Source organism: Hoplias malabaricus, chromosome 17, assembly GCF_029633855.1.
Source record: "Hoplias malabaricus isolate fHopMal1 chromosome 17, fHopMal1.hap1, whole genome shotgun sequence".
Lineage (NCBI taxonomy): Eukaryota > Metazoa > Chordata > Actinopteri > Characiformes > Erythrinidae > Hoplias > Hoplias malabaricus.
In genome coordinates this window covers 19,637,277-19,647,939 of record NC_089816.1, presented here as the reverse complement: position 1 = coordinate 19,647,939, position 10,663 = coordinate 19,637,277, and the positions used below count along the sequence as shown (strand labels likewise).

At 39.9% G+C, this 10,663-nt stretch overlaps 3 protein-coding genes across 4 annotated transcripts; 1 reads left to right on the top strand and 2 right to left on the bottom strand.

Annotated features, from left to right (window-relative positions):
* Positions 1 to 598: 598 nt before the first annotated feature.
* On the bottom strand, positions 599 to 4,149 carry med19a (mediator complex subunit 19a). 2 transcript variants are annotated; one of them, XM_066649380.1, is made up of 6 exons: positions 3,783 to 4,149; positions 2,998 to 3,120; positions 1,860 to 1,993; positions 1,236 to 1,332; positions 995 to 1,092; positions 599 to 771 (listed from the first exon to the last, which is right to left on the bottom strand). In XM_066649380.1, exons 1-6 carry the CDS (start codon positions 3,994 to 3,996, stop codon positions 706 to 708), a joined length of 732 nt encoding a protein of 243 aa, XP_066505477.1. In that variant the 5' UTR covers positions 3,997 to 4,149; the 3' UTR covers positions 599 to 705. The 2 variants fall into 2 exon arrangements, with proteins under 2 accessions (XP_066505477.1, XP_066505478.1); XM_066649381.1 differs by having other exon boundaries at positions 995 to 1,089; positions 3,783 to 4,146.
* A 280-nt stretch (positions 4,150 to 4,429) lies between these two features.
* si:dkey-6i22.5 (polyamine-modulated factor 1) lies at positions 4,430 to 6,991 on the bottom strand. Its single transcript, XM_066648706.1, has 5 exons — positions 6,656 to 6,991; positions 5,654 to 5,759; positions 5,132 to 5,232; positions 4,821 to 5,016; positions 4,430 to 4,565 (listed from the first exon to the last, which is right to left on the bottom strand). The coding sequence occupies exons 1-5, from the start codon at positions 6,856 to 6,858 to the stop codon at positions 4,497 to 4,499; spliced, it is 675 nt and encodes a 224-aa protein (XP_066504803.1). The 5' UTR covers positions 6,859 to 6,991; the 3' UTR covers positions 4,430 to 4,496.
* A 742-nt stretch (positions 6,992 to 7,733) lies between these two features.
* On the top strand, positions 7,734 to 10,553 carry tmx2a (thioredoxin-related transmembrane protein 2a). The gene is made up of 8 exons (XM_066648705.1): positions 7,734 to 7,922; positions 8,128 to 8,188; positions 8,498 to 8,611; positions 8,784 to 8,860; positions 8,965 to 9,071; positions 9,670 to 9,735; positions 9,846 to 9,975; positions 10,265 to 10,553. The coding sequence occupies exons 1-8, from the start codon at positions 7,734 to 7,736 to the stop codon at positions 10,439 to 10,441; spliced, it is 921 nt and encodes a 306-aa protein (XP_066504802.1). The 3' UTR covers positions 10,442 to 10,553.
* The last annotated feature ends 110 nt before the right edge of the window (positions 10,554 to 10,663 follow it).

The window sequence follows — 10,663 nt, the reverse complement described above, 5'->3', positions numbered from 1 at the left end:
AATGTAGGGTCCACCATGGCCCCCAAACATGGGCCAAGTCAGGGGCAGAGTCATGAAAAGCCACAGACTTCAATGTTTAGTATTGTTTTGCTGTTCGGTTTTTATACAATTTACACCTGTGGTTTTATGATGTTGCTTTGTGTGTGGGGTCAGTGTTTGTTTGTGGTGAAGTCTCCACTGTCCATGTGCAACAATGCCATATCGGTGACCCCCACTACATATACATTATGAAATATGAGCATATTTTGAAAGTACAGCAGTCTGAAATTCGACTTAAGATTAAGTCTTGCTTCAGTCAGGCCACCCTTGTTTGAGTTTGAAGGGTACTGTTTGACCAACTGTTTCATTTTACTCAGTCCTTACAGAAAATGACGAAAGGACAGTAGCCTTCTGACATGTGGCAGGCACAGAATGCCCAACAGCGCCCTCTAAGGTCTCTTCTTTTCTCTTACAGCGCTGTATTCATTAATTGGAAAATCTACAGAGAGGTTCGGGAATCACCACATGTTGAGCATAAACAGCAGAAATGCGATCAGGTGGCTTTCTCTAAAAACAGAGGCACTGAGGTGAAGAATAACAAAATTATTTATTCAAGTCATTCTGAATGAAGAGAAAACAGAAGTGAAATATACAACTCATCTGTAACAACCAGATAATTCAATCACAAAACAGACTCTCTCTCTCACACACACACACACACACTCACTATCTCAGACTATTACTGTTCAGCTGAGAGCCTGTAATACCAGGATGATCAGGACTGTGTCGATTCTGTGATAGAAAAAAAAGCCAGGCACACAGAAAGAAAGCGAGAGAGAGAAAGAAAAAGAAAGAATGTATTAGTAATAGTTACACTGTCCAAAAGTATTCAGAGTATTGTATTCAGTATTCAGCGTACAAACACACACAGAATGAGTGAGAGAGACAGACACACACACAAAATAAAATTTTTAAACTTTAGATAAAAGTTCTGACCAATAGTCAGTCCACTGACCTTTTTCTTCTTCTTGTCTTTCTTTTTCTTTTTGCGTTCAGGGTCATCATCCCTCTTTTTCTTCTTCTTCTTAGGATCAGAATCTGATGGCGTCTCTGCTTACAGAACATCACAACATTTAGCCCTCAGTTTGTGTGTGCGTGTGAGTGAGTGAAGGAATGAGTGAGAGAGAGAGAATTAATGACAAGTATTGAGTAGGTGTGTGTGTGTGTGTGTGTGTGTGTGTTTTTACAGGTGTTACCTGGAGGCATAGGGTCTTGAGGTCTGTGGTGTCTGTGTTTGTGTTTGCTTTTTTTCTTTGGAGGCTGAATGTGCATAAGTCTGTACTGCTCCGGAAGCTGCAGGAAAACAGAAAAAAAGAGGCAAGGATTTAACACAAATTGCAGTGTGTCCTCACTAACTTTTCCCTACATGTGATTTACTTTTGCGCAGTATTTTATTCAGAGAAGGGGTATCTATTTTCACATCTTTCCCTGTAAGCTCCAATAAAATGGAACAAAGTAAAGGAATCAAACAGCTACAAAATCCTTTTTTCTTTGAGGATCTAAAAGTGAGAGCAGTGCAGGTGTATAAGTTTTGGACTTAGTGTGTCCATGTTCTGGACGTCCGGCTGCTGATTTAGTGTGTCTCTGCTAGCATTCTTTTCCACTTAAACCAGCTGCTCTTTTTTTCTAGACAGATGAAGAAAGCTAAAAAACTAATGTTACAAGCGCGGTCAAATTGTTGACCATTATCATTAATCTGCTGCCCCCTAGTGTCCTGGAGATGATTCAATGTAAATAATGTCAACCTTCCATGATAAAAATTAGTTGACTTGACTTCCCTTGCCCCTCCAAATGTTGCATGTGAGTGAAAGTGTGAGTACCGGTCCAGTGTGGAGTCTGAAACCGGTCAGCTGTGCTCCGGTCAGTGGACTGAAGGAGTTTCCACAGATGGGAGGTTTCTCTATTAATGAGCGAAGAGAACTGCCATCCTGAACCCCAGGGCAGTCTATCATACCTGAACAAAGAGAAGCAGACATTATAGAGTGACTTGGACTCGTTCTGTGGCAATACATGTTTTGTGAGTACAACACCAGGCTTTACAATCTCTTTTTTTTTTATTTAACTTTGTGTCCAAACAAATGCAGACACTGATTGTAATAAGAGAATTTACTCCCTGTTGATGTAGATGCACTCTCAACTTGTATAATCTCCACAGAAGAGCTCTGACTTATAGACTGGGACCTTCAGGAGCGTGTGGTCACAATGCCCATCTACAAGCATTGACTGTAAGTGTTTAAAGCCAACCAGAATTGATTAATTCTAGAGCAAGTAGGAATGTCCCAATAAAGTTTTTTTTTCGCCCCTGAGCCATGTCTGGGTATCTTCAGATATTGAGTTTCAAAACCATAGTTGTACTTTTCTAGCAAGCAAAAAAAAGGCACAGAGTTATCTGTGTAATATCGACCCGATAACAATAGCTAAAAAAAATCCACATATCGGCTGCCGATATATCGTGCATCACTACTAATCACTAACTAATTTGACAAATGAATAGCTCCGCAGAGCATTAAGAAAAAAAGAAGACAAAAAAAGAAAGTAAACAAAAGATGCCTTAATAAATACCGCTTATAGATTACATTTAGTCCAGCATTACAGTAGTAAAACTAGTACATTGTAAATGAGCATTATAATCATTATAACACTCTGGAGTGTGTCCTGCCACACACTGCACCCTGTGTTAAGACACCTGTGTGACCATTGATGTAAAATAAAGGATTGGGCTTATGTTCTGGCTCAATAAATCAGATACCGATCAGAAAAAAAAGAACTAAAGTACATGAAGAATGTTTCCAAATCAAAATTCACCACAAATATTGGCAACCTATAGGAAGGAGGAATTTGTCTATGCTTCCGTCTGTCAATAAAGTAGTTAAATAGAATTGGACATATACACCGTATTACATTTATATGTTTTAACAGCCAGGACTTCTATACACAGCCAATTCTTCAGTAATTTACCTGGTAATTCTGGAAGAAAGTTGCTCAGTTTCTCCTTCACCTTCTTGCCACAGAACTTGTTGTATGCGTGCTCCAGGTTGTAGTGCGTTATCAGGTTTGTGTTCCCTGTTAAATCGTTTCCAACTGAAATAGATCAGAATCAGAACCAGACTTCAGTGGCCAGAAGTGTTTGAACATGATGAGGCATCTGTCTTTGTTTACGCAGCTGCTAACAGGGCACAAACTAAACTGACTACTGACCCTTCACAGTGCAGTAACTCTGGTAAGTACTTTAACATAGGTGTTTACTCATTCACTCACTCATTCTCTCTCTCTCTCACACACATACATGTAAACATGAACACGTGTATACTTTGAGGAATATAGTGAGTGCAGCAGCCTGATGAATCCATATTAACACCTGAACAAAGGTAATAAACACTGCATTCAATTATATTTTCCATTCTATTTTAAGAGGGATTCTTAATAACACGTAATAACTCTTAAAAAATCATTTTTCAACACTACATGCAAGAAAACTGCAATAACCCATTCATACTTTTAATTCATCCCTTGATCAAATTCATTTTACTGATCTGAGCTTTATTTTTAACAAACTAATAAACGAATATACATGAGGACATTTAAAGGGGCACGACTGTAACTCTTGCACCATTTAAGGTGGAACGATACACTAAGAACTTCAGCTTTAACCCCACACTTTCGTCACTAAAACGGTGCTTATGATAAATATTTAAACCAGTGAGCATATCGTAGTGACTCAATGCGATTTTATTATGAATTACCAGGCAGTTCTCGTAATAAATAGAAAGGTTCGTTCATGACTCCCGGCTTCCGCGGAGCAGGCCCCTCATCCCCGGGCTGGGGTAGGATCTGCGGCGGTACTGGTGCTTGACTCTGCGGCATAGGCGGCGGCGGTTTCCCCGGCCCGAAACCCAGACTCGCGGGGCCTGTCGGACCGTCGCCTTGGCCGAAGAGAGTCGAAAATATTTCCGTCATGGCTTAAAACATAGAATACAAAACATTTATTTACACATTAACCCGAATCCGGCGGGTCTCTCTGAGTGGCTCTGAGACTCTTGCTCGGCGCCTCGCATTATCAACAAAGACCCTCTGCCGTTATACGACTAATAGATGCGCACCCAGAAGTATATTCACTGACATACACAGGGCTTTAATATTATCCTCCTTGAAATACAAACTGCTTTAAAACACTCGTTTTGAATCGTTAGATTCAGAACAGAATATTTCAGATAAAACCACTCTCACCAACTTTGTTTATATCTAAGATATGATGCCAATTCTTTTGATAAATCAGCAGTTATCCCTTACATTAACATGGCATAATGTCTAAACAAATTAAATTACCAAAAAAAAAAAAAAAAAAAAAGTCAAAAATACAGTGACACAGAGAATAGAAGAGTAATATTTAATTGAGTACACCACAGCTAACAGAGAATGCAAAACAGTTTTATCCATTTAAATTAAGCTTCACGAAATCAAAGTGGCTCAAAGGGTTCAGATGGACAAAGTGACAGGACAAAGGACTCCAGATCAGCAACAGATGCCTGGAGAGAAAGAGCATAAAACTTGGGGTGAGAATAAGGAAAAATAATTTCATAGAGTTCACAGACAAATTGTTTATTAAGAAGCCATGAACAACATAAATAGTCTCAGGACATGTTGTGAACAGTCCTGCTAAACATTACAGTTTCTGTAGAGCGTGACAAACTAGATATTTAAGGATACTAAATAAAATATGAATTGCTTTAAAAATCGGTTAATACGTGAAAACTGATCTCTTTCTTTTTTCTTTCTTTCACCTTCCAGTCCTCCACTGCAGCAGCGATGCGTTGCTCAGTGTTTGTGATAGTCTCTCGACCAGTCTGCACTCTCTCAGCCAGTACTGCATTCTCCTTCTGCAACTTCCTCAGCTCCATGCGCAGGTACTCCTCCTGGCCCTGGTGATATGGGATCAACACACTACAGACATCCTGCTCTGGAGTCCCACTCGGTCGCCTGCAACACACACACACATACACACCTGTATGCAACAAGGGTTAAGAGAAGGGGTAAAGGGTGGCAACAAAACAGTAAAGCCTAACGGAGTGTCCCCTCTGATTTGTGTTCTTACCAGGCCGGCTCAGGAGTGTTCTTAGCCAAATCCTCCAGCTTGTCCAGTTCCTCCAGCTTCACCTCCAGGTTCCCCTCCTCTATCACATTGTTTATGTCCTCCTGCACACACACAAAATCTCCAGGTTAATTTTAAATCCAAATGTTTATTTAACAAACAATGCACATATCAACAGACTTTCCTTTTTTAAATGAAGAATCATTTATTATAACGTCCAACAAACAGAATGCAATAACCCAATAAGTTAATACACTTGAACATCTTTCTCTGACACCACAAACTCTACCATTTAATGAGACATGTTGTTAGATTTCAGAAGCATCCTTTCTTCATGTACAAATACAGAACAACGTGTGCTACTCTGTGTTATAAACATGTTTAAAATTAAAACTACAAATCCAGCTCAGCTGTAACAGCAGGAAAATATGCTACAGATCTGTAATCTCCACACAAACTAATGAGCTGTGTAGCACTGTGTACATCACCTGTACAATGATTACGATCAATATACAGTAATGTCACCTGTATGGCTTTCTGCAGGTCGCTAATGAACTGTTTGTGGATGACCTCTGCCATTTGTGGGTTCTGCTTACACAGAGGTTGGAAGTAGTGGGAAAACCTTTTGAAACTGACAACACAGAGGAAGAAAAGAGACAGTTCAACACAGTATCACATTCTGTTCAACCATTTTCCTTGTGGTGCTTGTAGAAATCAGACATCTGGTCCCATTCCCTAACACTGAAATATTCTCACTCTGTAATTTCTTTAGAACATTTTCCTTTTTACATCATTTACTCAGCAGTTACTTCCTTGTTTTTACACCCAATGGCTTTTGTAGTTCTAAGGTTACAAACTATAGTCCATCTAATGCTATGCATACATTTTAGCCTCATTTTCCCTTGTTCTTCAGCGCTCAGGACCCCCACAGAGCAGGTGTGATGTGGTGGTGGATCATTCTCAGCTCTGCAGTGACACTGACATGGTGGTGGTGTGTTAGCGTGTGTTGTGCTGGTGCGAGTGGATCAGACACAGCAGTGCTGCTGGAGTTTTTAAAACCTGTGTCCACTCTGTGAGACACTCCTCCCTCGTTGGTCCACCTTGTAGATGAAAAGTCAGAGACAGTAGCTCATCTGTCGCTGCACAGTGTGTGTCGGTCGTCCTCTAGTCCTTCATCAGTGACACAGGGCGCTGTCGGCTGGATGTTTTTGGTCGGTGGACTGTTCTCAATCCAGAAGTGACACTGACGTGGTGTTGTCTTAGTGTGTGTTGTGCTGGTGCGAATGGATCAGACACAGCAGTGCCGCTGAGGATGGTCCACCGCCACATCACACCTGCTCTGTGGGGGTCCTGAGCTTTACTTATGAATGTAGAAGTAACAGATGAACTACAATCTGCAATTGTAGAACTACAATGCCCCTAAATGATCAGATGAGCTGAGAGAATGGACAGCGAGTTTAATGTTATGGCTGATGGCAGTATATTGGTGTCAGTCAGTGTTAGAGTGGAATATTGTGGAGGACTGACCTTGTGTCTGTTACGAGCCGCTGGAGGCTTTTTTCCATCACTTTGTTGAAGATTCGGAGTCTCCTCCGTCGCGGCTCCGTTTCTCCAGGTTTCTCGGATTTGTCTGATTTAACCGAGTCACTTTCACCTTCTGGTGCTGGGTCAGAGACTCCTTCTGCTCCACTGAGCTGCTCAGACTCGGATAAACTTTGCTTTTCCTCCATCTCTGTCCTCCCTCTGTTTACATTCGCATTTACCCGCCAATTAAAGGACTACAAATAAGGAACCTCGCAGAGATCATGTCGTTTTCTCGAAGCGCGTTTGGAAAATACAGTTAGCTAGCTAGACTGTTAGCACAGGGATTTCTAACGGTAATAAAGGGAGCACACACTACTTTCTAATGAAAGTGTCAAAAACACAGATACGATACACAAACTAACAAAGCAGACAAGCTGTAAATATTTGTCATGACTCTCCAAAACATTTAAAATTCTATTTCTTGAGTGTTAGACGTGTTAAAGTGTTCACATTTCACAGATCTGCAGAGCAAAATGTGTGTTTTGAAGCCATATGTGTTAAAAATCTGCACTATCACAAAATTCCAACAAAAATATGGGAATATATTCATATATATGTAAAATCATACTGTAGTTTTTCCTTGTAGTTATATTTTATTGTAATTATATTTATTTTAGTTACATTTATGGAGCTTAGTCCTACTGTAATCTTAAAATTAATTTATCAACTTATTTTTTATAGATATCTGTAATATGTTTCTTTGCTGTTGCAGTTTCACTACTGTGCTGCTTTTATACCTAATTTTCCCACTGAGATTGATTAATCAAACAACTTCTGAGTTTTATAAATCACAGTGTCATTAAAAATCTGGAAATGCAAAAAGGCTCATGTTTTAAAGCAAACACTGGACTATTCCTTTTACCAGTTGGCTACTTATCTGTCAGAATGTGAAGAGACTCAGCCAACTTGCTTCACTGAGGGTAACTGAACAGCTGTCGCCTGCCTATTTCTGTCCCTCTCAATCTCTCCGGTTCCTTCTCTTTTACTCAGAGTCCACCACAGTGCTGATATCTCTCTCAACATGGGGCTAATCTCTGGACTGTTCTACTTCTTCTACAACCTCCCCAGGATTTATTATTGGCTCTTGAAACCATATTATTTCTTATCATTTCTTTTGTCTGTTGCCTTTCTTGCTGTTAGGAAATGTCCTGGCCTGTGTGAGCACTTACCATCTCAGAGAGAAGATGGAAACTCATGTGACTTTGACTGGGTTAGTTTTTCCCTTTCTCTCCACTCAGCTGCCTACAAATCCTACTTCTGTTCCTTATTTTCTATAGGTCACAGTGCTGGGCAATACGTTGTCTTTATCAGTTGATTGTGATACTCACACATAGCTATGTAGCTTTTCAGTTTAACCCTAAAACTAGACATTTGGTTCAATGCACACTAACCGATCAGTGTACAATGTTTTACAGAGGGAGGTAGAGATCCTTATGTTTCTTAGCGCTATTGTTATGATGAAGAACCGTAGAGCAAGTGAGTGACTCTCCCACATTTCACATTTAAACTCACACATAGTTAAAACCTGTCTTTCCCTTTGATGTATGTTATGGACACATGCTTTTTGTCCCCATAAAGAAGGCAAGTCTTCAAAATGTGAATGTGTAAACAGATTATGCTCCCTACAATTTGATATATGTGGACCATATGACCACACACACACACACACACACAAACAAACATTGGGTTTTATGTACTGCATGATTTCAAGAAGTGTCTGATATGTGAGACATGATTATACCATAAGTTTTGTTGATTATAGCAGTACTTTCTCTCTCCGAACAGTAACTCTGGAGCAACACATAGGAAATATCTTCCTCTTCAGTAAAGTCGCAAACGTGGTGTTATTCTTCAGAGTGGATCTGAGATTTGGCCTCATCTATGTCACACTGTGTGTTGGTAAATAAAAAATAATCATATTAAGTTGATATGGCCAGAATATAACATTAGAAACATCATCAGGACACAGGGCAAAGCTGGAACACAAAAAAATCCTGTCAGATCTATATTACATGGTGCTATTCACTGTGAATCATAATCAGTTTGTATGTATTATCTTCTGAAACCATAGTGTTCTTGATCACATGTAAACCCCCACTGTACATGGGCCCAGAATACATCAAATACTTCAGCGACAAAACTATAGATGTGAGTATTACACAAAACACTGGTGCGTTTAACCACACTCTTCTATCTGTGTTTGTGGTTTATATTTATTAATTACAACTTATATAACTGTGTTGTGATTTCAGGAGGAGCTGGAACGGGACAGTCGAGTCACGTGGCTCGTGGAGTTTTATGCAAACTGGTCTCCAGAATGTCAGAGTTTTGCTCCTGTTTTTGCTGACCTCTCGCTTAAGTAAGACAAGCACAAAACACTAAATTAATTTTAATTTTGCATGTCCAAATGTGTCTAAACACCAATTTTAATGAACTACACACTAATTCATTGCATATGGCTCATATAATCACACTGGAGTAGCTGCATATGAACCTTAGGTCACCATGCCCAATGTCAAGTGTCCGATTAAGGGATATAAACTTTTGCCAAACAACGTCTGACAACCAATTTTATTTACAGTACTGTGCAAAAGCTTTAGGCACCTGTGAAAATGAGATTAAAAAGCTATTTATCTGAGAGTTAGTTCAAAAGTATTAGTAAAAACAGAATCCATTATTCCAGTGAGTGTGTGTGAATGTGTTTAACCCTTTCCACATCTCTCCTTGTGATAGTCCAGTGCCTAGTGTCAGAGGTTAATAAATACTTCATTGTGTTAAATGAAGTGTGCTGTAGATTTAACAAATCCATACGATCAGGAGAAACATCTGGAAACACACTGTTCTTCACTCGCTCACAACACAGCGTCTACATTTTTAGAAAAAAAAGGCCTTTGTATTGATGTCTCAAATGGCCATCTAATCATGAGTTTAACAAAACCATGTCATCTCCTCTGCAGGTATAACTGCGCCGGACTCAAGTTTGGAAAAATAGATATTGGACGATACGCAAGTGCTGCAGAGAAGTCAGTCACCATCTTAACCCCCTCACCCTTAATCTCATAACTCCCTAAAACTGTAAATAATTATGCCTCATTTAACTTACCCAAGTGATGGCCACTCCCTGTGTGTTCAGGTATAAAGTTAACCCTTCCCCGCTCTCCAAGCAGCTGCCCTCTCTCCTGTTGCTGCAGGGTGGGAGGGAATTCATCCGCCGGCCACAAGTGGACATGAAGGGCAGAGCTGTGAGCTGGAGTTTCACAGAGGTAAAGTACTGAAAAAACTTAGTGGTAACAGATGATGATAAGATATTTAACTTATATACCACCCTTTGATAAATATCCATATATCCATGACCTAATTTCAACTCTCTGATACGACATGATGTTATTATTGATTACAGTCTGATGGAGACAGAATTTGGTTGAGGTGTATTAAAATCTAGACATATTTTTGGGCAAGGTCTGGTGAATTTGGACATTGATAAACTTGGATTAGTACAGGATTTTGTCTGTACCACTCAGACAGAAACTCTGCTTTCTTATGTTTCTGCAGGAAAACATCATCCGCGAGTTCAACCTGAACGAAATATTTGAGAAGTGTAAAAAGCTGGGAAAAGGGCGGAGTGAGAAGACAGAGGGGCTGGTGCCTCTCCCACAGGAGGATCACAAACCAGAACAATCCACCAGAAATCTGGAGGAGGAGGAGGTGGAGAGCAAGAAAGAAAAATAAAAGAATAAAATCCTCCAGATTGAAGGAGCATGGAATAACGTGTTTACATGTCTGTACAGAATGCATGGCATGCTGGCATGCTGCAGGTGTTTGTCATGAGAAAAAGGTGTGGAAAAGCCATATGGACAGATGGAAGATGAAAGACAGATCAATAAGAACACAGCACTTTCTCAGTGTTGCAGTTGTTTATTTTGTTGTTCTTATTATTGTTCTGTTGGAAAT